This window comes from Apteryx mantelli, chromosome 10 (assembly GCF_036417845.1).
Source record: "Apteryx mantelli isolate bAptMan1 chromosome 10, bAptMan1.hap1, whole genome shotgun sequence".
Lineage (NCBI taxonomy): Eukaryota > Metazoa > Chordata > Aves > Apterygiformes > Apterygidae > Apteryx > Apteryx mantelli.
This window is the reverse complement of record NC_089987.1, coordinates 3,316,262-3,343,216: the sequence shown is the minus strand read 5'-3', so window position 1 is coordinate 3,343,216 and position 26,955 is coordinate 3,316,262. Positions and strand designations below refer to the sequence as shown.

Below are 26,955 nucleotides of genomic sequence, written 5' to 3'. Positions count from 1 at the left end.
ATGGGACGCAGGCGGGCCGGCGCCTGTCTTTTGCGACAGTGCTGCGGGCGCTTGGCGGCGGCGCGGGGGGCGCTTGGCGGCACTTCCCGGCGGGCGGCCTGAGGGGACGAGCCGGGGCCGGTGTCCGGCACGGGTGTCCGGCGGCCGCGGGGCTGCGGGCCGCGGCAGGATGAAGCTGACCACGCAGGCCTACTGCAAGATGGTGCTGCACGGCGCCAAGTACCCGCACTGCGCCGTGAACGGGCTCCTGGTGGCCGAGCGGCCGCCGGGCCAGCCGCGCCGCGACCAGGCCGCGCCGCCGCCGCTCTTCGTGGACTGCATCCCGCTCTTCCACGGCACCCTGGCCCTGGCGCCCATGCTCGAGGTGGCCCTCACCCTGGTAAGGCCCGGGCCGGGGGCGCCGGGGCTCCCTCCCGTGCTAAAGTCTGCGGGGGCAGCCGGGTGTTTCTAAAGGGGGGAAAGCCCCGAGGCCCGTCCCAGGCACGGCTTTCCCCTGGCGAAGGAGCGGGAAAGCTGCAGAGCATGGGCGGTTTTTTGCGTGTATAGTTCTCCCTAATTTTGTCTAGGCAGAGAAGCTGCTGGTTATATCGGTGTCATTTTCCCAGTTTATCTTAAGCCACTTGAAAGCACCAGCAGCTAATTAGAAGAGGACATGCTTCTGTCAAAGAGTGTACAGATGCATATAAGCATGTAGCTCCTAATTTGTTTTCATATGTTTTGCCCTTTTACAGAAGCCATTAGCCTAAACTGGAAAAAAGCTAAGTCTTTTTAAACTGTAGTTGCTGGCTTGAGTTTGAAATCCCACTTGATGTATTACAAGTTGATCTCTGTTTCCTCCTGTGGGCAAAGGGATTACTTTGTTAAGGTTAGTTAGTCCACTGAGATAGCCAAGTTTTGCCAGGCTTGTTCCATTACAGTGTCCTGTGGGTTGCCCACTGCTGCAGAAGAGCCTTGTGGTAAGTTGTTGTGGGATAATCTGTTTTACCCCATATTGTTGCACAGATGGGATGAGAACGATGTCTGTACTAGAGAGCCGGTGTTTCTGTGTTGCAGTCTTCAGTTTTGACCCCTGAGTCATGAAGAAGACGGGGGGCATGCTGGGTTATGACATGACTCCTTCCAGCCTGGGTTTCTGGAGAGTCCCCTTGTCAAAACCAGAACACACAGAGAATGAGACGTGCCTGGATTTTATTTTAATGGGGAGTTGGATTGGGCCTGTGGCACATGAAATCTAGAAGCAAAGAGTGCTTTTCATTCCTTCACTGTAGGCATAGCTGCTAGTAATTTGAGATGTGTGTATGATTTGAGCTGCAAACTTTCATAATCTTTTCAAGACTTGTGGTTATTAGTGGTGGAAAATCCATACCTTTTTGATATTTGTAAAAAAATAACTATTTTCTAGTTCTTGTACATTTTTTGGCCTAAATGGGAGGGAGCATGTAGAGGGCTTTGTGGGGTTCATTTTATGAGGAGTGCTATGTGGAGAAGCACAGTCTGTCTGTTAAAGATCAAGTCTCCATCCTGGAACTCTGCAGTGTGCTTAATTTTACCCAGCTTTCAAAATAATACAGTAAGACCCAGGAGATTTGGCCAGTATGCACATTAGATAAACCTTTTCCTTGCTATGGAAGAATTTTTCTAAACTTTGGCCCTTCAGTGTAGTCCCCTTGCATAGGTCTTGTTTCAGGATCAGATTATTAGGAAATAAATCCTGTTTCTTACAACATCTGAAACATCTTACAACATCTACAGCAACCAAAATCTAAAATTGTTAAACAACCAAAGCAATGGCACGTCCATTGCACTGTTTTTCTTTCTCTTGGTTTTTGATCCAAAAAGTTAGAGAGGAAACCTTTGGCTTTTCACACATTAGTTAGGACTTACTTAAATGTATTGTAGTTTGCAATCTGTTTTGATGACTCCTATGACTTGGCAGCTTTAAAACACAGTGTTTGAGAAGAGCCCAAGGCCTTTTGCTCTGATTCTTTATTTAAACAAAGGCAAAGGTGGAAATAAATATTGGCATAGCAGCTGTGAAAGCTGAATTTTATTGTTGTAACATTTTAAAAGGAGGGCTCTCTTGCCTGTTCTCTGCAAGGTAACACTTGAATATTTACATGAATAAATCAGTGAAATTCACGCAGTTACAATTTGATGTTTTTAACTAAACTCCTCCATTTCTAAAGGATTTTGAAGTTTTGGCAAATTTTGATGGGATCGCTTTCTCTTCCAGTTCAATTATTGCTGATTCTTACTCGGGTCAGTCATGGTTTCCTGAAAACTGAATTGGCTTTTAATATGCATGAAGGTTTTTTAGAACCAGACCGCAAGTTTGATCTGCTTCTTTTCCGACCTGAGTTATCCCAGAGCATCAAATGGGGTTAATAGTCTTGTGACTTGTCCACGTGGTAACTTCTGAAAATTCCAAGCAGCACTTTAGCAACAGTCTATATAAAACAAACTCTAAAACTAGCTTTTATTAAATGCACAGCAGTTCTTGAAGGCTTGCAGCTCTGGAAGAAAGAGCTAAAATATGTGTATTTAATTTGTGCTTTGGCTTGTCAGTTTGAAAACCCTTTCAAAAACTGAGTCATTACAGAAAAAGTGAGTTGTTTCATACGCTGTCTGTGCCTTTGAGTTCCTCGGCTAATTGATGCGGTTTTACAACCCCATCTTCTCTAAAAACAAAAAATGCTTTCCCCCTGCTTTTGTACGGCTTGCTCCCACCGCGGGAACAGCAGTGAGCGGCAGCAGGTTACCGTCGTTCTCCTCTCGCAGCTCTTGCAAAACCCTCTGCGACTGGCGTTCTGTGGCTGCAGCCCCACTTGTTGCAGCAGCGGAAACGGATCAAAGGACAGCTCTTCAGCTGGAGTCATTTTTATTTTCACTTGCTCTCCTGACTCCTGGCTTTTTTACCTTTAGGAAATCACTTTGTTTTTCCAGGAGGTGACAAGCACTGTAGAAGCTAGATACAGGTTTTTTTTTTTTCCTGTTGACTTGCCTTAATCAGGGCTGGACAGTAACATGACTAAAAATATCGGTGGCTAATTGATGCTAGGGCTACCTGTGGTGACATTGCTGCAGCTAGAGATTGCTTGGAAATTGCAGCTGGAAGCACAGCAGTAAATCCGAAAGGTTTGTTTTGGTTTGGTTTTTTTTGTTGTTTTTTTAGACTTTTTACAGAAGCAGTTTTTAATTACCGCTTAGGGAACTGAGAACTTGAAAATCTTACTTCTTTTTAGACTATTTTCCGAGGCAGCAAAAATGAATTTAGGACTAAGGTTTTTAATTTTTAAATTGACTTTTTTTTTTTTTTAAACAGTGTCTGGGCCTTAATGCCAAGCTTTCAACCCATTAACAATTAAAACCATAGTCCTAAGCCCTCAAAATGGGTTTATAATTGAAAGAGCAGTTGGACCTCAGCTATAGCAGGACTACATAGCTTTTTTTATCATATAAATCCATGTCATCCCCTGTAGATAAGGGATTATTCACATGGCTTTTTTGTTTATGCAGTTTAATGCTATAATTTTTGCTAAATATAAGATTGATTTGATTTACAGGATGCCACAGATCAGCATAGATATATTTTGGAATCCATTTTAATATATATATATATATTTTTTTTTAATGCATGCTCTCTGGGGACAGCAAAGAGAAGTACTAGCTGCTTTCTTCATTTCTGTCTTTCAAGGCTCTGTATTATTCTGACCTGGTATCCTTAATTACAAGCAAAAACGTCTTTCTCATGCACATACACACACATATATATATATTTTTTTTTTTCAAAGCAAGACAGACTCAGTAGAACAATATCAGATCTAGCATAAAGCAGAGAGCACTGAAATGTGCGTGTGCTGAACTCTACTTGAAAAAAAAGTACATGAACTTATGTAGATTATATATAAACTTTTTGTACATAAGCTTTTGTAGTTTGTATGTAAATACATGCATACATTTAAGCATTGGCATACTGATGCAAAAGCAGGAAGGAACTGCCTGGTCTGACCACGTCTTTAACAAAGATTAGAGAATCTAAGCCAATAATTCTTTCATCAAGCTCTTATCATTTGTGATTGAGCTGGAGAGTATTTTTAGAAGGGTGTTCGGTTTTGCTTGACAGACTTTAAAGGGTAGAAAATTCACTACGTCGTATCACAAGTTGTTTCAGTGGTTGATTACCCTTGCAGGTGAACTTTCAAAGAAAAACAATTTTACTGCAAAAGCCTTTGGTAATAGAGTGGGTTTAAAAATGGTAAAAGGGACAAACTTTTTTTCTGCCACGCATTTACTTTTCACTTAAAACTTCAATTGCTAATTAAAGTAAATGATACTTGCACTTTAACCTTCTAGCAATGTTACATCTAAAATAAAATCAACGAACTCTTTTGAAATGGCAGTATGGTCACAGATCCACATGCTGAACACTGTCTAATTTTTCTCTATCAAATGAGCACTAACTGAAAGTAGTGAAATAATAATAAATAAGACCTGGAATCCTCTCCCAGACAGCATGGCTCAAGTGCTTGACAAATCCTGTCACTTAAATTTAGGCTTTGATTGGGATCACTTCCCGTTCTTTTGTTTGGTTTGCAGAAAGATAGAAAACATTAACCAAATGCTTAATTTTCTCTGTTCTAATTTTAAAAAATATATGTAAATACCATCTGGTTAATTTAAGAAGCAATTGGAAAAAATAGTGTAAAATTTCAGTTGCCATTTTATTTGCAGGACGGATACAGAATTTCCATGGTTGGGTGTGGTGGTGCTGGTTTTTTTACTTCCTGGGCTCAATTGTTCCAATTGCTTTTTCAGATTGACTCTTGGTGCAAAGAGAATAGCTACGTGATAGCTGGATATTACCAGGCAAATGAACGTGTGAAAGACGCCAGGTGTGTTGGTGCAATATTTCCTTCTGTTTGCTCTTTTATGCTGTACTTTGTACCCTGCCAACAAAAATCATTGACATAAATTGTGAATGTTGATTAACTTTGACAACTGTCATGCGGTTTCACATTGTCTTCGTGGTGCTGGTGGATATGGCTTTTGTTCAGGTGCAGAAACCTCAGTCTTTCCCGAATTTCTCTTCTTTAGTGGATACTATAAAAGGCCAGTAGTTGAACGACTGCCAGCCAATTTAATTGCAGTTATCAGGGAAATAGCCAGAATTTGCAGGTGGTTTGCTTGTGTGGTAACTATTTTCTAAACTCTAATTAATCACCCTAAATACCTTTTGGAAAGTTTTTCAGAAGTGATCTAATTCTTACTACATTACTTAATTGTCCCTGAGTAAAATGCTTCATTTCTTATGTAGTCAAGGCACTGTCACGAAATGGAAGATGATGTCAGTCAAGCAGACATCCTGCTTTTTGCTTATTGTTTGCCCCAGGAGTAAATGGACAAGTAACACTTGCAAAAAAGTGGAGGTCCTCTAGGGCATGTGTTTTCCATTGGAAGCTTTAGAAGGCTTTATTTTTGAAAAGGAGATATAATTTTCCAATTAATTTATTTTTCAGAAACTTTGTCCTAGTGGTTCTGATTAGAAACGAATCGACAGTTATCATTGTTAGACCTAAATGCTATTTTATAAGCAAAATTCCATAAAATATTTTACAAGTAAAAAAGCGTGGTTATGGCACTAGGCTCTGAGTGATAGGAAATCCGCAGCAAAGTAACCGAACTGACACGTAGTTGTGCTGTTGGAAACCCCCCGCTACAGACGTACTTTCCAGTTATTAAGAGAAATTGAATAGCGTTGCTTAGAATCTATACTTAATATATATGCATATAGATGCGTATATATTGTGAGGTACACACACACACCTGCATATACATGTATGTAAAATGTGCTGTATTAAGGTCTTAGGAACTGTATACATCTGTATGAACGCACGGCTATGTGCCTTACCAGAACACCATCACTTTACCTTTTTTTTTTTTTTTTTTTTTCCTTCTTGCTAGCTGACTCAAATTATTAAACAAGCAATAAGGGGGGGGCTTCCTTTGGAGTCACAATAGAGCTTTACATATGCACGTCAGATTTTTTTCTGTGTATATATTAGGCAGATCCAATGTCAAGGCTAATGAGAGTACGTAATATTTGCATTTAAAATAAATATGAACAGCTTGTTTAAAGTGTTGTGCTATATTCCAGTTATTTTGCTGATGTGTATTCTTCAACCTCAAGTATGTTTTTGAAGTAACACTTATAATTGCTTGGATATCCAAGGGAGCAAGGGCATTGTCATTACCTTGCAGGGGAAGTAAATCTGCTGGAGACCTTTTAAAGGAGGAGATGCAGTCTGAAGCTTCCGTGGAACATGACTGTTCCATTTGCAGATTAAAGGAATATCATGGGCTTGTTTGTTTTTAAACTTAAATTTCATTTCTGAGCATAACTCTGGCTCCATGTAGAGATTGTCATCTTTGAAGCTTAATATAGTGTTTTCTTTAAAAGATGATCTGATTTTTGTAGAGAAGCTGGGTAGTGAGTGAGTTCAGATGCAGACTGGGGAACAAATGCAGATGTTTTCTTTTTAAACTGCCTGTCAGGGCAAAGGTCGCTGCAGTTCTTGATCTGGTGGGAGAAGGTAGGAGGCCACAAAATGTTTTTTCCGCGTAATGTCTGCAGTAAGCATTTTGCTGCTCAAAAATGCATTGCCTAAGCATAGCTAAGATTCAGTTCATGTGCTGAGGAGAGGAGCTAGGGTTTTCTTGGCCTTCTGACTTAAATCAAGTATAGCATCAGCTTGATATCTTGTTCCTGTTTGCAAGTACATGGTGTAATTTTGGCATCTCTTTAAGCATATTTCCTGCTGGTTTGAGCTGAAGTGTCACGGTTCAAATAACAATTATTTTTTTACCTTCTTCTGCAGTCCAAACCAAGTTGCTGAAAAGGTGGCCTCCAGAATTGCAGAAGGCTTTAATGATACAGCGCTCATAATGGTAAATTACTTCCTTTCCCTACTGTTAGTATTATGACCATGGTATTGGACTAACCATTTAAATGATATTCTCTGGACCTTTTAATGGTAAAGTGACTAATTTGCCCTTTCCCTCCAAATCCTCTGGGGAAGAGAAACAATCACTTGTAGCCAGTGGAGCTGTTAATAAGTCTACGAAGTGACTGCTGTTAGCTCTCCTTCATCACAAAGGAAGTGGAGACTTTCTGTGCTTATAAGACTTGCCTGAAGGTGGTGTATTCATTAGTTCAGAGCCCTTCTATGATTTAAATTTGTCTTACATGAAACAAATTGTAACTGCAGCAAGAAGGCAAAGCACCAAGAATGGTGGTGGTTTAAACATGTGAAAATCTGCTTGTTTGAAGCTAAAGCAGTGGATGAGTTAGTGTAAGGTGCCCTGTTTGTAAAAACTGACTTTTTTGAATTCCATCTCTTTATTTGGGGTCCTGAGGGGAAGAATAACACAGTGTTTTTCTGTTGCTCACTAGGTTGATAACACCAAGTTTACAATGGAGTGCATAGAACCTGCCATTCACGTGTATGAGCTTCATGAGAACAAGTGGAGGTGCAAAGACCCACATGTGTGAGTAAACTTGAGTATACATGTATTTGAGTAGTGAGCAAAAGAAGCTGCCTGGTCAAAAATATATAGCTATAAGGGCAAAACATTCATTGTAGCTGAATGATCCTGTAAGGGTGGTGGGTGCGACTGACAGTGCTTTTAGAGTTGTTCTTTGAGCTTTTTATCACGCTGAGAGAGAACAGCCAGCGTTTAAAGCCAGGCAGTGTGTGCCCCTCCTTCACCATGACCACACTGTGGAGTGCATGGCCTGTTTTCAGAGCCAAGGAGAGGATGGAGGTTTTCTGTGATGATTATTAATTCCTAGTTATTTTACGTCCTAGTGATTTTTGTGAAGATTGGTCCGAAGCCCAGAGAATCGCTGCATCTCTCTTGGACAGCAAGTCCTACGAGACGCTTGTAGATTTCGATAATCACTTGGATGATATCCGGAATGACTGGACAAACCCAGAGATCAACAAAGCTGTCCTCCACCTGTGTTAGAGACTTCTACTGACTAATTTATGGGCGCTTCCACTATGTACTGAAGATACAGAAATGATATTTTTGAATGTAAATAGAGTAATATTCAGTACCTTGTGTGGAAACCCGACTGATTAAAAAGAGTGGCATGTCACATTGCAAAGAGTGATGTGTCCTTAGGCAATCAAATCTTTCTAATGAGACTCCATGAAAGAACTACAAACTGTCAGTTACAGCTGCCCCTGTGGATGTGTTCCCAGTTGTAGTGAATTTTGCTATAACCTTCAAAACCAGAATTACTTCTGCTTGTCCCCATTGTTCATATTAACAAGTTTTAACTAAGCTTTTGTAATATTTAGAGTAATTTTTAAAGATCTGTGAAGATATCTTTCAAAAAATCAGTCTTGTCCTCAGATGAGATATTTTAAGGTCAAATACATAAACAAAATCCAAGGTTAACTGGTCTTTGGGCCTCACTTGGAAATGGCATTATATCGGGGCAGTAAAAGGTGAACTGCTGAAGACGATGTACCATGCTTACGTGGCACCTGTTTTGCAGCAGTTTAGCATGACACAGCTACAGATGATGTGTTAAAGCAATATTCCCAAATGCTGCAGTGATTCCTGCTCTCCCTGGACATACAACCACAGTTATTGCCTGAAAAAGTTACAACCAAGGTAAAAACAAATGCTCGCCTATTGGTTTGTAAAAAAGGACTGGAAGCACATTAATGATTTTGAATGAAACTTCCAAAAGAGTTTGACTATCAAGAAGAGGAGAGTGAAATACCATATTAATTTTACGCAGTCTTTTCTGTCTGTTTTTAAACAGATCTAATTTTCAACAGATTCATATGGTGTCCATTTAAGAAGGCCTGAAATGTATCTCTGAGTCAAAAGCAAATGATCTGAGTATGTTGGATCAAGGAGTCTAGAAATATCTAGTTAAGCTTCTGTCTATCTTTCTAATCAATGTTGGTTTCTAAGAATAAGTTTACTGGACAGTGAGAAAGCTTTATAGCATCATTTCCTTTTACATTATTTTTAGATGTATTATTTTTTATCAGGTACACCAAAAGCAGTGTACCTTACCTGCTCTTTCTTTTCACTACATTACTGTAACTACTTAACCTGGTGAACCTAATGAACTCGGAAGAATTAATTTTATATCATTCAACACTTTTTACCAGTAGTGGTTTCAATGGAAGGAAAACACTTTAGTTGATCCACTGTTGTTGTAGCATGGTCCCCACCACTTTAAAGTACACTTGATGTGGGGAATGTCAGTTGGATCTTTTGTGGAATTTTTGATGGAGAGGAGAAAAAAGGGTCTGATAGATAGACAGCCTGCCCACTCCGGTTGCCTAGTGTCCGATGCACATTCCTGGTTTCAATCTGGGACTAGGTATGATCAGCTCTTAATGAGTCCTGTTGTCTTGCTTTTAATGGATGTTTGTCAAATTAATGTAGCCTCAATCTTCAACTATTTCTCTAGGTTTCCTACTCCTTCTACCCAAAAATCTTTTTACAGTGAAGATCTATATGTCCTCCAAGTGATCCACCAGTCTCCAAGTTCCTGCTTTTTTTCTTAGTGTCCTTATTTTACAAAATGAGGGATGGGATTGTCGAAACTTCTTGGTCTACCTCTGCTTCTAGTTAAATAAGCACAAGTTTTACTCTTGATCTTAGTGAGAGACAGGATAAGGCTAAAATCGTATTGTGAAGTAGCGAATAGAATGAGATGTTCAGTTCAGTCCTGCTTGGGCGCTAACTGCCATTCAGATTCAACAAAACCGTTATGTCTGAGGTTTGGTTCCCTGTCCAAGGAAGAGAAAGATAATGGTTTGAACTGAATGGTTCTGTTTGACCCCCTGCTCTACAGTAATAAGGTATGATGGGGGTTACAAAAGGGATTGGCACTTCTGTTCTAAAGGAAGACAATACAAATAGTCTTTCTTAAGCATGAGTCAGATGCACTTGCAGGAAAGGAAAATGTTTTCAGTTGTTGAATGAAAACTAGTATCTAGCTCACAAGCAGTGAGATAAACATATTTCAGAGTCTGTTTTACTACACATCCATAAAATTTCCTAGAAACAGCAATGTTCTGGCAGTGTGCGTTCAGAGTAGACTCTACAAATCACGCATATTGCAGGAAGAAGACTGTTGTCTTACTTTGTACAAACATCTCATGAAGTCTCATCTATTGTTTCCAGAGACAGATGTTATCTTAGCAAGACATGTTGCATTAGTTATGTGAGGTTATTAACCAACACTGAAATATAAGCTGGTATGTCTTCTGAGCCACAGGAAATGTATTTCTCATTCTCTGTAACTAGATGTCATATAATCAAGCTTTGATCATATATATGTTAATACAGTCTAATCTGTCCTTGCACATACCACCCCCTCTTTTCCTCTTAAGGCTTACCAAAATGATAAATGATTTGGAGAGAACATTTTTTTTAAGTTGCAAAATAAAATTAAGGCAAAGCACAGTGTGTATCATGAGGCTGTAATCTGATGGAAATGATGAATGCTCCCAGTGACTAACCACTGAGACAAGTTGCCGGAAGGGGAGCAGCTTCTAATGCTTTATCTTTCCATTTTTTTATCTTCTTCTGTTTGCTTTTGCTTTTCAGCAAGGTCCATCGAGTGTATTGCCACCAGTAAAGGCAAGGGCTGTCTTTAAGCAAAAAGGACAAGCGCTGCTGTGCTCAGATCTTATCTCACCTATCTTATTTGTATTGAAGGCTGAACAAAAGACAGCAATTTCATAAAGCCAAGGCAACCCAGAGCCAGAGCTGCCCATGTAAAAGAATGAGGAAGCTGCTGGGCTCCGAGGAGGCCGTATTCTCTTTTCCTGCTGACTTACCTGTGGGAGCAACTGCTGATTTCCTGGCTTGGGGATCAACTGGATTAATTAGAGGAACTGAAGGTAACTCCTTTTAAAACTTTTGGGGGAAGAAGGCTTGGGAAGGGAGTCTGAATCTCCATTAGTGGAACCCTTGTGATAGCTGGGAAGATGGCACCGGGAACATATCTGTCTCACTCTTATTTGTTTTGTTAGCAATTAACAACATGCAGAGTTATTTCCCACCCCCCATTCTCCAAGATCTGGAGTTCTGGCATTTGCCTGCCCAGGCCTCTGACTTCCAGCTCTTTTCCTTTACCTCATCTGCAGGACCTAAAGCACTTGGAAATGTAAAACTCTTCCAGTAAGGTGTGGGGTTCTTTTTTCCACTCTCAACTCTAATGTTTCAAAGAAACAGTAATAAACAGACCCTGTAACTGACTGAAAATATGAGCGCTAAGTGCTTGGATTTCTGAATGTGAGGGTGTATGTTAATCTTTGCTGGATCTGGGTGAGTGCTGACCTTGAATCCTTTAGTCAAAGTGCGGGGAATGAACAGGCTTGAGCATGTACGCCAAGGGGTTGCTTTAAACGCCAGTTTTGTTTGAAATAAAGGATCAGATTGATCTGAGACGCAAGTCGCCATAAGGCATGCCCAGAGGCAGAACGCATGCAGCTCTCTGGCCCAGGACACCTTCAGTCTTTTGATACCCGGGTCAAAAACTCCCCATTCAGCTTGAGACACCCAGAAGGGAGCTGAGGAGCAGAGAGTCTTTCAGGCCTGTATGTATTACTTTCACTGAGAAATGGGAACATCCTAGAGTCCTAGGACATTCCGTGGCTGGTTGGGACTAGATCCTTGGTGGAAGTGATCTTTGATGCTCCTGCTGGCTTGTGCAGTGTTAAGAGTGGGAAGAACAGATGGATGACAAGAGCCAGTGCCCTCTTGCCAGGGGTATATTTGATCACCTGTTTCCCGAGAGGCTCAAAAGTGAGATATTCACCACGGGGGGGTAGTACTGGATGCTGTATTCTCTCTGAGCTCACTGCTGTGTTTTTGTATGAGGATTTTCTTCTTTTTTCCTTCACCCAAGCAGCTGAAACAGTCTGCCTTCTGCCTTTTGTTCTGTCACTCATCCGCTGCATCCCGCTGGAGATTGCCCCCCGCCCCCTCCAGTCTGCCAGCTGAGCTGCTCGTGGGCTGTTCCGTAGCCTGTGTCAGCAAGAGCGAGGAGCTACCGTGTAACCTGTTTCAGCTCATTAGAACTGACATGGCTTTAGGAAGCGCACGAGCAGTTCAGCTGGCAGGATGGAGGAGCCATAACCTCTTCACCCGACACAGCTGGAGCCAGAGACAGACAGATGTTCATTGCTACTGTGGTCCAGCCCTGCTCTGCTTGAGGCTGCATAGATGCACAATGAGAGATGATCCCCTGCCCCCAGGAATGTCTTATCTAAGTGGCAAAGATGCACGCAGAGGGAGGTGACAGTGACAGATGCAGGAAGGAAACTGGGGTCTCTTTACTCCCTGGCTAGAGGCCTAATCGCTGCACTGCTCTGCTGCAATTTGTAAAGTGTCTTGAGATGCTCAGATGGAGGGCATTACTGATACGGAAAGAGCAAGCAAATGTTAATGGCAGAGACTGTTAGCAGGGACGGACTTGCGGTTGACTGCAGCTCGGAAAATGTTCTCAAGGGGAAATATGCTTAGCCTGCATTTGTGAGCTGTGCTTCTAGTTCGTGTTTTAATTTAGCTCCCGGAGCAGAGCTGAATGTGCTTAAGTCACATACGATTGCCTGTAGGAACTCTAGTGAGGTGGTGTGGGTTGGACAGAAGATGCTGTGCAAGCTGCTTCCTTTCCGTTCTGCCTGTGCTCTGCTACTCCAGACTTGGGTTCTTGCGTGCTGCTTTGCCGATGCCTCTTACTCCTGCACTGCAAACTCCTTGTTTTCTTTTCAAGCTGCCCTGCAATCAGCCCTCCTGGAGTAGGCAGTGATTTCATTGTGTTAATGTATCTGCTGAGGACTTGATTGATTTTACTGTCACTTTTAAGATCACATTTTAACCTAGCCTTCTCATCCTGAAGTACACCCTACCTGCATATTTTTGCTTTGATTTTTATCTGAGACTCTGTGAAAGGTTGCAGATGTATAATCAGAGTGGACTGAGACAGATTGCTGGCTGTGGTCTGGGGTTTCCAATTATAGGTTCGTGTGAAAGGTGAAATCAGTCCACTCTTCTGTGTGGCTGTGCAGCGACTGCCACAAGATGGCCTTTGTTTTGCAGAGTTTCTAGCGATGAGCTTGGCACTTTGCCGGTCTCCATAGCCCTGATGAAGGAGGCAGGGCTGCGGGTGGAAAGGGTGCAATCGCAGGGTAATATAAAGCCATTAGGTGGTTCCGATTGACAGGCACAATCCACTTCACCTTTGAAACTGGTTTGTCAGAACCACAATCCTCCGGTGGATGATTGAACAGAGTGTGCCTAGATGAGACCTTTCCCACTGCAGTGATTACCCAGCCATCAGCCTTCTGTGGACCGCAGGGACAGATGTGCGTTAGTGTCTTTGGCAACCCAGCAACTGCTTTTATTTCTTAGTTTGGTACAGACTAAATCCCTCTTGTCCGTATGTACCGATCTTCCTTTCTGCCTAGGCATTCTTCAGAGGCCCAAACCCCACTGTTGTTAAAACACTGGGTAAATGGGTTAGGGGTACCACGTGTAACTCCTTGAAGGAGTTCAGGGATGCAGATGCGAGTGTGTGCAGCAAAGGTTTTGTATTCGTACCCTATCTTTGCATACCTCTCAAGCTGTTAGTGGCCGTAATGGATTTCAGCGAGTCACGGCTTGTATATGCTTCCAGCCTGTGGAAAGTTGTGTTGCTGATCTCTACAACAGGCTGAAATCGGAAAAAAAATCCTCTAAAAGATGCCATAAAGTTGTTCTCCCCATGCTGCCCCCAAAACAGTTCAGCAAAACCTGCTGTGGCAAGTGCACGGGGCTCCTTTCCACAGTATATTTCCACAGGGAACAGACTGCGTGTGGTCAAGAACAGACCTCTCAAACACCACATACAACCCAGCGTGGTGCTGTCTTTGCAGCCAGCCTTCACAGCCACGATGCTTCTGCAGCGTGAGGCAGAGCAGGAGCTCACGGTGGCAGGAGAGACAAAGCAGCCCTTGCTAGAAATGCGCTCTGGAGCTTAAAAGAGGACCTAATTGAAAAAGTGTATAGAGCTTGTATGAAGGGATAAAAGGGAAAGCTGGGCTGAGATTAACCTGAAGCTCAATGAGCTGAGAAATGTGGCAGACACGGCCAGGTCTCTAAACCAATTCCAAGCCAAGGCCTCTGAGCCAACTGCTGAATCCATGCCCAGCAGGGAAGCGGTTTGCTCTGGATGTGGGCTCTGGCAGAAGAGCCCAGCACACTGTGTTTTGTGCTTAAGCAGAAAGCGAGCACGTACCTTTGCCTCCTGCTCCTTGCGACATCAGATGGACCAGTTCTTGACATGCTTGTGAGGATTACTGAAATGTCCCCGTGGGCTTTCTTTGGGGGTGTTTTCTGCCTGCACGGTTTCTGCTGGTTATTCAATCTGCTGGTCTTGCCAAGAGCCTGTGCTGGGGAATGTTGGAGTTGCTCCAGTTCCCCTAGTCTGCATCCTCTTGCTCCTCGTGACGTACTCCCCCCTTCCCACGCCTGGCTTCTCCTCTGGCTACCTGCTCACCCTCCCTAGATGGCTGAGAGCCCTCCCTCAGTGTGGAGCTCCATCAGATTTTCTTTTCCCCTTCCCCTCCTGACATCTATTCCCTCTTTTCCACCTCCGAATTCATCAAGTCTGATGCAATGCCCCCTGCAACCCTTCTGCCTCATTGCTCTGCTAGCGTAGAGCCAGCAGTGCTTATGATGAGGCAGGCGGCTATGTTGGCTGTGTTAGCAGACCCTGGGACTCCATGACCCAGAAAGGTGCTTCCACTCCCTCCGTTCTAAAATAAGCTCAGCTTGTTGTTGAACTAGCAATTTCTTCCTGAAAGGAACCAGCAAAGCCTGCCTCGCTGTGGTGCTGCAGCTCCTCGTTGGGTTCTCTGGTGTCTAATAAGCCGTGCTCTCCAGCTGAAACTTTTCTTGTGGATAGTGTTTTTGTAATACTTCTCTTCCGTGAGGTTTCTCTGGTGTCTAAGAAGCTGCAATCTCATCCTGCAGTCACCCTTTCAGCGAAAGTATGAGGATGCCCTCCATCCTCACCCCAGCTGTCCATATGCCTTGAAACTCTTTAAGTGCTTCAGAGATCTCCACCCTCTTCTCTGTTGGGGTTGAACGGGTCCAGTAAGTTTGGGAACTCTGAGTCTGGGGAGAACAGCAGCCGCTCTGCACGCGGCTGCCAAACGGCCACAGCTGTAACTGGGAGGGACACGCACCACCCACGCACAGCATGACCGCACAGGGCCCATCTCCTTAGGAAACTGGCTAAAAGCTGAACAAGTAAATGTCACGTAGGTTACATATGTGTCTGGGACAGCCCCTGAGAGGAGCTTGTAGTTGTTGCTGGCCCTCCTGCTGGTGCACAGGGCAGAGACTTGTCAGCTTGGGTGGGAGTTATCACTATGAGCCCACATGGCACTTGGCAGAGTGACAAGATGAAGTCAGAAGCTAGAGAAAAAGCAGATGAGCGAATCCTGACTGCAGCATTTCCTGGTGCGCGAGAGACAGTTCCTGCGTTGTATGCTGGGAGGCGGGGAGCTGAGTCCCAAGGAAGCCGTGCCAGGGCTCGGGGAGAGAGCTGGCCTGCTCCAAACCCATACTGTAAGTGTCATGCTTCCCCAGATGAGCTTTCTGGGACCAGGCAGACTCCGAGTCTCCTTCAGGTGGCACCTTGCTCTGGATGGACATCTAGCCAAGTCACCGTCATTGTCCTGAGCTTAGTCGGCCACATCAGAGGACTGCCCTGGGCAGTTGCCTGGTCTAGACAGAGGCGAGCCTTCCCCTGGAGAGGTCAGCCAGCTCCGTGCCTGGCCCAACAAGGAAGGTTAATGAGCCAGCATGTCCATGCTCTTCCTCACCCTAGCATTGATGGCTCTTGATGTGGTTTGGCTAATTGCTCTGAAATGGTGCTTGGCAAAGCTTGCAGCCCCAGCCTTGCGACAGCCAGCAGGAGCTCTGGCCGGGGAGGGATGGGACCAGGCAAGAGGGACTGGAGGGAGCAGGCTGCAGTCAGGTCGCAGGGCTGCAGCTTTGCCTCTGTAGCAGCTTTCCTCTCTCCACACCCCAGCCTGCCTGCACTGAACAGTGTCCCCAGGGCAGGGGGAGGCTCCGTTCAGTGAAAAGCTGCTTGCTGAGCAAGCTATCGGATGGCACTTGGTGACCAGAGAGGGACCTTGGCCACGTGGTTCCTGCTGGCTGTACAAAGGAGACATCTGGCCCATGGGGTGACTCCCATGGTCTTGACCTTCAGGTTCCCAGATCTTCCTAACGTCTTTCATCTGGGTGGTTTCTCCAGTAGTGAATAAGGCTCCATCTGCTATGGGCTTTCCCCAGAGCTGCTAAGGCTGCTCCGAGGGTCTCTGGGCTGTACCCAGCCACCTCGAGAAAGCCGATTCAGACCCCAGGAACTTGTCCGAGGATGTCTTTGTTTTTCAGCCTGTGGGGAGAAGGGGGAAGGATGTGAAAAGCTGCATTTGTGCATATCGGGTATCAACATGCCAGATGGAGATGTGTTGCAGCCCACAAAGCAAACCACAGTTATTTTAGCGCACTAATATTTACCTCCTGGCCACAGCTTTCGGTCGCTCACACAGTCCTTGCTCCTATTTTAGCAACAAAAACAATTGCTGCTCCAGGCCAGGCTAATTCTAGCGCTCTTGGGTTTGGGGCTTTTCGTTCTTTCCCAACAGAAGCAAACGGGTAGTTTCAGAGAGAGGCATCAAAATAGCTCATGGAGAGGGAATGTCTGCTGCTCAAATGGGGTTTGTGCTGCTGCCTAATGACCACCGCTGAAGGCAATGGTCCCTGGCCCCGGGTGCTGGGATGCTGTGTGCGCTGAGGTTGGGATGGGAGCTGACAAGACCAGGCTTGCCAGGCTCTGATGTGCTCTGGCATAGCCTGTCCTCTCCCGGGTCTTGGAGTCTGCTGCTGAGCAGCTGAAAAAAGGCGTAAACCAGTTCATGCGTCTGCTTTCCCAGGGTGAAACTGGAGCCACTTGTTGCAAATGTTTCCGCTCTAGTTCCTGTAGTGTTTAGGGAGGTACCTGAAAGCGGGGCTGTTGGAGACGCCCAGGGCTGCAGCGTTTCCCCCATGCTGTCTGCTGAGCTGTGCGTGCTGCTCAGGCTTTTGAGTTTGAAGCTTTGCAATAGCTCTGTTGTTTGAGAATCGGAGCAGCCAAATTGGGTAGGAAATCAGCCCTTTCCATGTTTGTGATTTTTGTCAAACACAGTAGGATTGGACCAGCAGAAACCATGCTGGAGCAAAACCACTCATTTCCCTTCCCCAGTCTTTTATGCATGTCACATCTGTTCAGGCTGAAAGCCCAGCGGAGCCAGGGTCTGTATTGTGTGTTGGGCTCTGATCTCAGCGGAGGCCTCTGAAACTCCTGGAATCAGCTTGGTTTGATCTCCAGGTGAAGTTCAAAGATTACCCTTAATTCCTGCCTCCAGACAGAAATCGCCACCGCTGCGATAGGCAGCGAGGAGGGTGCAGAGTGTTTCAAGTGTGTACAGGTTTCCCCGCACGCCGTCACCCTGTAAAGGAACAGCTGCTTTTCAGCCTGTCTGAAAAGGAACCAGCCCAGACCTTCGCGCTGTAATTGTGGAGGAGGTGAAAATAAAAAAGCCTTGCACCACTTCTGATGCCTGCGAAGGTGACTCTGCTCCAGAGGCAGAACATTTGCTCGGGCATCATCACAGCAGGGTGGTACCCGAGCCGGTTCTGCTCCTCTGCCCTGGACAGCCCCAGGCGGGCACTGGCCTGGGACCTGCTCTCTCCTGGGGGCAGTGAGAAGCCCTCTGCATGGCCGGGCTCCCGCTGCTGGGCTGCTCTTCGGGCTGGCAGGTCAGACAGGAGCCTGCGAGAGGGGAGAGACAACCTTTCCGGCCGCTGAAGCTGGAGAGGGAGCGCCAGCGTGGAGCTGGCTCACCCGAGCTTGCCACGGCTCGGAGCATCGCTCTCCGTAGATGGGAGTTAGGACCTCTGGGATGCTGATGGGTCCTGCCAAGCCCCTCAGCCAGCTGGGCTAGGGTCGGGTAAATTGTGTGGTACCATAATACCAAATCTGTACTTGCCTTTCTAGCCATTTAGTAGCTGATCCGGCTGCTTGTAGGGAAGTTTAGTGGTCTGTGGGCTTTGGCTGCAAGCAAGGTGTGCTCCTCTCTAAGCACCAGGCTGGGTTGTGCAGTGGGATGAGGAAAAAACAGCATTTCCTCATCACTCAAGGGCTTTGCAGGGCTTGGATGGGGCTGGGGGGGGAGTGGGGGGGGTGGATGGGAGGAGCTGGGACTTCACTAACCTGATTAACCAGGTTAGAAACCAACCTTGCAAAAATCGAAGCCATTGCTGCAACCTCCCCCCACCCTCCGAGGGCACGGCTGGTCCCGGCTGGACGTGGGAGGAAGAGCTGGGTTGGAAATCGCCCCCCGACCTCGCGTCGCCCCCCTGCTCTCATCCTGCATCCCTGTGCGGCGCAGAGAGGAGCCCGGAGCAGCGGCGAGGTGGGATGCGACTCTCCCTCGGCAGGCACCGTGCCTCCGGCTCCCGGGAGCGGGTGAGTGTCGGCCCCTCGCCAGCACCCTGGGGAGTTTCTCCTCCGCGATCCGTCCCGGGTTCATCCCCCCTTCCCCTCTGCCATGCCCGACCCACCTGCCTCGCTGTCCGGGCCGGAGGAGCCCCGCTCCCGGAGCCGGCGGCCCCGCGCACAGGTTGGCACCCCGGGACCTCGCTGCCCGCGCGGCGTCACCCCTCCGTCGCAGCCCTCTCGGGTGGAGCTTTCTGCGTGCGTAACGCTGCCGCCGCGCTGGCGACTCTCGCAATGAGTGGCTGAAGGTTTCTGGAGCGTGAACTCATCGGGAATGCAAATGCCTCTCGGTCTGGGACTGACACAGAAGCAAAGTCGAAACCCCAGCAGCAACCGCCAGCCTGCAGAGAAATCCTCTGCGGTGTCGGTGAAACGCTCGGGGGGGATTTCTCCGCCTAAGCATCTTTCCCAGCCCTGTGAGCAAGCGGGGCTGGTGGTGGGAGCGCGGGTGAGGCTTCGCCGCACGGGTCTGGTCCCCGGAGGAGGCAGGGTTAGTGCAAGGGGACGGCGTGTTATGTGACCGAGCGTAGAGGATTTGGGTTGTCTCCCCCCTGCCCAGCTAAACGGCGGTGGTTCGTGGTGGAGCGTGTGTAAGATAGAAACATGCAATAAAAGCCCCGGCGGAGGGTGGGAGCAGAGGGTGCTGCCGAGTCTCCTGCACCTGCGAAGGGAGGAACTTGCATGCATGAGCCGGGGACCGGGCTGGGACGTGTGCCCCGAGCGTGCCACCGGGGCCAGGGGCTGGGGAGCGCTCCGGCACGCTCCTGTCCCCGCTGCGGCCCTCCTCCTCCTCCTCCTCCTCTCCCTGCAGCAAGGCCAGGCCCGCGGGGGCTCCCGGGCTGCGACGGGGGCCGTGGGATCTCCGGATCGGTTCCTGGCTGCCTGCGTGACCGTTCGCGCAGCCCATCCGTCCTTGCAGGCAGAAACCGGGTGATGCGTAGAAGTCCCACGAGCTGCTGTCGGAGGGTGGATTTCCGCCCCGGCGCGTGGGGGTAAACACTGGACGTGGGGCCGGAATGGCACAAGCAGGCTCCGGGGAAGAGCCAATGCTTGCGTTTCCACCCACTGGGCACTCGGCATGTGCGGCCGGTAGCCGGGCTTGCACCTCCCGGCCCAGGCGCTTGCATGGGAAAGAGATGAGAGACCCAAGCGGGTCTGAGCAGCCCAGGGCAAGTCTCCGGCAGCGTCCTGGCCGCCCGGCTACCCTGACATGCCGGCACAGTCCTCTCCAGCCCTGCTTGACTTGCGGGAACCTCCAGCAGGTACTAAAGACCGGAAAAATCACCACAAAAATGGTTTCTTGTCGTTTGGGCAGCCACCACGATAGCCGCCAAGTTGGGGCTCTGATCCGCTCCATTCCCAGCTCTGCGGCGCCTCCGAGCCCGGCCGCAGCCGTCTCCGGTCCTGCCAGCCGGCCGCGCGGAGGAAGCTGTGACACGGGGTTTTCACGGCTCGGGGAGCCCGTGCAGAAAGCAGGGTTAAAACCGGCGCAGTGCGCAAAGGAAAGTTCCCTTTGCCGTTTCCCATCCCCGGTGTCCTGCCCCGACCGCGGCAGCGCTGCTTGGAAATGTGCAGTAAGCCCACGGCGGAGGTCAGGCGGAGGGAGAAGAGGGTTTTCTTGGCTCGCTGCAGGTCCTGAGAGGTTAGAAGAGCAGAAATGAGTCATCGACCCTCTTTGCAATAAACTTTTCCCAGCAACTGTGGGAGGAGGGATGCAAATTTCCCAGTAAAGGCATTTTGCCCAGAAAGATTTTCAGCCTTTCAAAAAAAAGTGGGAAACGTGTCGTCAGACACACCGTAACTCGGTACCTCCCGCCTTTGCCTTGCCCGGTCCCTCGCCCGGCGTCTCCGTGCCTTGCTTGGGAGCCGCCCCGGTTCAGGGCAGAGCCGGCTGCACCGAGGAACGTTCCACCCGGGAGCCCTCGGAGGCAGCGCGGAAACCCGGGGGGCTGTTCTGCTGTCAGCGGCGTGCGGCCCGGCAGCGCGGAGGAGGTTTCGCAGGGAGACGCCTGGTGCCATCGCTTAGCAAGAACATGAGTCTGCTGGCGCGGCTCCCAGCTCCGGGGATTCCTAGGAAGAGGGCTGCAAAGCGAGCAGGCTGGCTGCGATTCCTGGAAGGGGAGAGGCTGCTCCTCGGGTCAGTGCCTCGGGGGCAGGCCGGGGGGGGTTGCGTGCGTCCTGGCCCAGTGTCTCCACCCTGAGGACGGGGAAATCTGCCTGGATGCAAAGGGAAGGGGCTGTTCCAGCCCGGGCCCCGGCGCCGAGCCCCGCGGTTGCAGGCTGAGAGGCGAGAGCTGGCCCAGGGCAGCGTTTTGCACCCCAAGATCTGGCGATGTGTTGCTCTTAGCAGAGGGCGGCGTTGCTTTCCGGAGCCCGTGAGCCTCATCTCGGGCTTGCTGCAAACCCGGACGGGGCAAACGAGCGTCCTCAAACTGATGGAAAGTGGATGCAGGTGTCATCAGGACCAAACCCAGCTGCCTGCTTCCGCCTTCCCCCGTGCCCCTCTCCAGCGCTGTCCCCTGCGGGCTGAGCTGGACCACGGCAGGATGGTGCTGAGCCCATCCAGGCAGTGGGCAGGCGTCCAGCCGCTCTCCCAAAACACGGGCTCAGCCGGGTCAGCGGCGCCGGGGAGGGCGGCAGCCCCGGAGCCACGCGGCTCGGGATGCGGATTTAGTAGCTGCACGTCCCTCCTTGAGTTCCTGCATGTGGCTTTGGGGTTTTTCTGAAAGCGCCGGCTGTTTCCATCAATAGCAATCCTATTCCCGCTCGCAGCCTCCTCGCCTGCCGTGCCGGAAGCGTTTGCTGCACCACGGGGAGCGGACGGAGCGGGTTTCGTCCCGCAGGACTGAGAGCGTCCGCGGGGCACCGGGAGCCCCCCGAGCCGGTGCGGCAGCGCCGGGTGCTTCTCCCACCCTCCGCGGCGAAAAGTTCCTCCCGAAACTCGGCGGCCGAGATTGAGTCACGAAACGCCGTGACATCAGCCGGTGGTTTTTCTGTCGAACAGCAGAGCTTCCTGTTGTGCCCAGGCAGCGCTCCGCGCCCGGGCGCCTATATATATCCGCACGCGCATAGGTGCGCGCTTCTAGCGAGCGGTCGGCTTCGCCGGGGCTCCTCTCGCTCGCGGCGTCAGCGGCCCCGCTTCCCGCCGCGGCGCGGGCTGCAACGCTCGCCTCTCTTCCGCAGGGCGAGCGGCGAGGGCGGGCGGCAGGGCCGGCGAGCCGGGCGCCGCGGCGAGGATGAAAACATGGGCCTTAAGTTATCCTGCCTGAAAGGTGAGTGCGGCTCGGCGCTGGGGTGCCGCATCCCTGCTGCCTCCTCCGGGGATTTCTCCTGCCGGCGGGAGCGGCGGGGGCTGTGGGCAGCGGGGAAGGTCGCGAGCCCGGCGGCTTGGGGCCCCGCCGCAGGGTCCTGGCGTGTCACCCCGAGGTGGCTTTTGCGGTCCCCATCCAGCGTGGCCGGTCTGGGGTCCGATCCCGAGCTCCCCCTGGGAAAGCCCTGCCCCGGCCACCGGAGCATCCAAGGGCTGGCCGTGCCGCGTGGGAAATCAGTGGGGATTTCCTTAGGGATGGGAAAGACCTCAGACCCAACCAGGCTGGCAGTTTTGGGAGTGGGGAAGGACGCACGCGCAGGCCCCCATGTCCCGGTGGCCGTGCTGTCGCATGCCGGCGAGGCCGGGTGCCCTGGTCCCCGTCGCCAGTGTCTCGCCCCGAGCATCCTCCCCACAGCCAGGGCGGTTCACGGCGCGGCTCTTCCCAGGGATTTGCCAGCACCCAGAAAGGCCGAGCGGACGCAGGGGTTCCCGTGGGGATGTGGGGGAGGTTTCTGTCCTGCCGCTGTTCACCGAACACTAATTTCCTTAATGGAGTTTGGATGGGGATGGGGATGGGGACGGCGATGTCTCCAGGAGCTCCAGGCTGGAGAAAGTGGGAGCTTTTAATGCGCCTGCCCCCCCCCGCGCCGGGCAATCAGGGCAAACGCTGAATATCGCAGCTCCCATTAGCTCTCACCGCTGCTTGGCGGAGGCTGAGCCCGCTGCCGGCTCCCACGCGGAGCCCCGGCCGGACGGGGGGTGCAGTGCGGCCAGCACGCGATGGGCTCGCTCCCCATCACGTGCCGCGCTCGCCTGGCACGGGCACGCATCGGAGAGCGTGTTCAGGGTGGCCTACGCGTGCAGGGAGACCCCGTTGCTCGTGCACGGTTCCCTCCTGCGTCCCTAGGCGAAAGCATTGCTGCAGCTCCGCGTTTCCCCCCGAGGCTAAGGGATGTGACCGAGGGCATTTTGGAAGGCGGTGGCAGAGCAGGGCTCAGAGCCCAGGCACAAACCCTATGCGAGGGCAGGCGTCATCTGCAACAGGTCTGGCTCCTCTGATGCACCGGTCCTCCAAGGGCATCCCCAGGGATGCTAGACCCAGGAACGAGCGCTCCAGGCCATGGAGACAACTCCAGCAGTGCCTCTTCCCCGAGGCTGCCGGGACCGGCCCCGGCACGGCAGACTGCCAAAACAGCGAAGGATGCCAAGCACATCCCCGCTCCCTAGGGAGAGCCGGTCCCGGCATGGGGATGTGAAACCCCCGTCCGCCCCGGCAGCGGCGCAGACCGAGCCTGGCTGAGCCCTGCAGGAAGCGGGCCGGGTCGGAGGAAGGATGCTGCGGAGGCGCTCGGCTCTGCTGCCGCTTTCGTTTCGCCCCGCTAGGCTGCGGGCAAAGGCAGGGCTCCGGCTGGCGCCGTGCCGCGCCGGCGTGCCCGTCGGCGCCCTCGTGCCGCCACCCCAGGAAAAAAAAAAAGCCCTTTAAAAGTTGGAAAGAACATCCCCGAATTGAGCTTGCTGGAGGCTTAGCTTTTATTTCGAAGCCGGCGTTCCCCAAATCCACCCCAGCCCCGCTACCACGACGGCGCCTTGGACGAAATCGCCCCGGGCGCTTCGCTCGGGGCGGCAGTAAGCACCGGCTGCCGGGTTACCCGAAAGGCAGAGCGCGTCCGCACGCCTCGGCGCTCCCGAGAAGCCGAGGGCCTGGCTCTGCCGCTCGGGACCCCGCCAGCGCAGAGCTCTGCCCGGTCCTCGGAGGGAAAGTTTTCCCAAAGTGCCTCGAATATCGATGAAAGCGAAAGCGCCGCGTTGGCGGCTCTCGGTTCAGCCTCGCCGCGGTGCAGTTTTCTGGTCCATTAAACCCCCCTGGGTTTAACGGGGGGGATTAAGCCGGGGGATTTGGGGGCTGAGACGGGAAACATGGGGGGGAGTGGAGGCAGCCGAGCCCCCGGCATCCCCGGGCTCGGCTCCTGCCATCGATCCCCCCCTCCCAACCCGGCACGGCCCGGCGCCAGGTCAGAGCCGTCAAATATCCGTCTGCCCCTCCAATACGGCTGTCTCTCTTCGTCTGCAGATAAGCTACGAGCCTTGAATAAAATAAAATTATCCCCCCCTCCCCTTCCGCCAGCTCTCTTACATAAGGCAGGGCTTTATCCTCAATTAAAAAGAGATTAAAAATATCAGTGTCTGTCCCCTTTGGGCATTTTCCTGCTTCAGAAGAGTTAAAATCTCCCTGCCTCGCTCTCTCCCCCCGCCCTGCCGGCAGAGCAGGGCTTTTCTCTTGATTAAAAAGCAGATTAAAGCGCTCTCCTCCCCGGCGGGGCGAGGTCTCGGCGTTTACCGGGCGCCGAGAGCCGGGGCTGCGCCTCTGCCACAGGCCCTCGCCTCGGCCCCCCGGGGCGCCACGCCGCTGTGGACTCTCCGGCGGCTGCTACGGGGTTGAGCTGAGCCCGCCGCCGCCGCATCGTTCGGCTCAGCGGGCGGCAGGGGCCCGTGGCGTGTCCCGTTCCCCCCCCCCTCCGGCAGCGTGCGCCTCCTTGGCCCTCGTCTCCCGCTTCCCAACATGGCTTTCCCAGGCAGCCTCGAGTGTGGCCACGCTCCGGCTGGCTCCAGCGGCCAGCAGGAAGGCGGCTCCTTCCCCGGCGAGGCTTGGCCCGGCGAGGCCGCGTCTCGGCTTACGGGAGAGGGCACTCTTGAGACACGCCGGCTGCCGGCTCCCGGTGCCGCTGCTTGCTCCCAGCCCGCTCCCCGGCCCAGCTGTGCCTCCAGCTCCCTTTCACCCGGCTCTGCCCGGCCCCAGCACCCAGGGGCCAAGATTCCTCCTGGGACAAGAAAGACCCCGGGAAGGGAAGAGATGGGAGAGGCTGTGGGAAAGTCCGGCCTTGTTTTTCCCACGGCAGGCGCAGCCGAGCCACGGAGCTGCCGGCCACGGGAACGCAGCGAAGCCAAGAGCGCAGAAAGCCCCAGGGGTCAGAGGTGCCGTCGGCGGGGCTAGACTGAGCCCCAAATTTTGGCTTGCTGGAGTTTCAGGCAGTTTCCAGAGCAGTTTCGTGCCCCAGGAGCATCCCCGTCCCCACGGGGACCCCATCACTCGCTCAGCCGTCAGCACCGGGGCAGGATTCTCCTCCCCGGCAGATGCAATCCAGCCGGCTCGGTTTATAACCAGCACTTGCATCCCTCTTCCCTTCTCCAGGCTTGAAGACGTGCGTGAGCGGCAGGAACGGCGGGAACGGCGGGCGGCGGGCGGCGGCGGCGGGCGACGACAAGCACCTGCGGGTCCCCGCCATCATCGTCACGCCGCCCACCCCCACGGGCACGACGCTGGTGCGGGAGCCCCGGCGAGCCGGCGCCGAGCCGCCGTGCAGCGGGAGCTGAGCACCGCGCCGGGATCAGGGACGCCGGGGGCAGGCAACCAGCCCAGCAGGACCTTTCCCACGGCCGCCGCCGCTCCGCCGTGATGGAGCCGGCAGCCCCGCGGCGCAAGCCGGGATCGTCCGGGGCGAAGAGGTCCCAGGAGCACGGCGATGCCCCGGGCGGCACGGGGAAACCGCAGCGTTTCCCAAAAGCGGATGAGCACCTTTAAAACGGGTCGTTTCCGAGCAGGTTGGGACATTGAGGACTGTTTTTTTCCTCCTCTTTTCTAAACACATTGCAAAGGGGTTTCCAAAGTGCGGCTCTTTGGCGGTGAATAAAGCGCTCAGCGCCGTGCAGCCTGGACCAGCCTGTCCGGGTTTGAACCCTCCGGCTCCCTTTGGCTTTCGCCGCCCTCCTCGGAGCAGTGGGTGGGAAACAGGGCTGCACGTCCGTGTAAATGTTCTAAAGAGAAGTAGTCATGGCAAGTTAGGCGACAAAAGCTCGGCTAAGCCCATTTCACAGATGGGTAAAGAGAGGCACAGCAGGGCCGGACACGCTCCCCCCCCCCCCCCCAATGGGTTGCCTTAAAGAATTATAAACCTCGGAGCAGGGAAGCGCTGGGGAAGCCCCGGATCGCTTGAGCACCAGGCTGCCCCGGCCGCCTTCCCCATTGAATCCTTCCGGATGCACTGCATCCCGCTGCGACGTGCTCGGGCGAAGACGCCGCCGGCGTTTGCACGTGGGGGACGGCGGGCTTTTTTCTGTTCGCTTTTCCTACGAGAAGCACCCACGGAAGCTGATTCGGAGCGGCACCGGAAGACAGGCTCAGCGAGGAGCAAGGCGGAGAGCACCACGTGCAAAGCAGCGTCTCCAGCGCCGCCGGGGCCGGGTCCTGGCCGAGCCCGGCGCCCCGGGAGCCCCGGCCGCGTCCCCCGGAGAGGCGGGGGCGATGCTCCCGGCAGAGAGGCTTCGCCAGGAGCCTACGGGAAAAGGCGGGGGGGGGGGGGGGGAGGGAAGGAAGAGTGTGAAAACAGATGGAAATTTAATTTTTTAATGACAGCAGCAGATGGCAAAAGACACAAAAGTGTATTCACACCATGTCAGAGCCATTTATAGAGTGCCTGGCACAGCCGTAACGCATCCCGGGAGGACAGCGGGTGTCGCTCCCCGGGGACGGGCAGCTCCAGCTTCGGGGGGGGGGGGGGGGCCGCTGCCTCTCCGCAGGCCCCCGGGGGCGGCTGAATCCAGCAGGGCCGGGTGATGGAGCCGAGCATCCAGGAGACCTGTCACCACTAATAAGGTTTGGAGGGCTTCTGTTGCCATGGTGACCCAGCAGCCGGACTGGCAGTGCCCGAAATCACGGCCCCGGCCCTCCCCATCTGTCTTTCCCTCCGGCATCTCCTCCTTTCTCCGCAAGAGCCCAGGGAATGGATGAGGACCGGGCCGGGGAGAGGCAGGAGCAAACCCCGCAGAGATGCTCCTGGGTTGCACATCTCAAGGGGTTGTTTGTGGCCACCACTGTGTCACCGGTCACATGTGGGCACAGGTGGTCAACCCCTGCCAAAGCAGCAGCCTTCACCCCTGTAAACCTGTGCCCTTCCCTCCATCAGGCCTTGCCAGGTGCTAATAACGGCAGTCCGGTGGCAAAGGAGCTCGA

General features: G+C 51.7%; 1 protein-coding gene across 1 annotated transcript; it reads left to right on the top strand.

The window, feature by feature from the left end:
- The first annotated feature begins 53 nt into the window (after nucleotides 1-53).
- Nucleotides 54-10,498, top strand: EMC8 (ER membrane protein complex subunit 8). The gene is made up of 5 exons (XM_013944449.2): nucleotides 54-379; nucleotides 4,816-4,892; nucleotides 6,876-6,945; nucleotides 7,451-7,545; nucleotides 7,866-10,498. Exons 1-5 carry the CDS (start codon nucleotides 170-172, stop codon nucleotides 8,023-8,025), a joined length of 612 nt encoding a protein of 203 aa, XP_013799903.2. The 5' UTR covers nucleotides 54-169; the 3' UTR covers nucleotides 8,026-10,498.
- The last annotated feature ends 16,457 nt before the right edge of the window (nucleotides 10,499-26,955 follow it).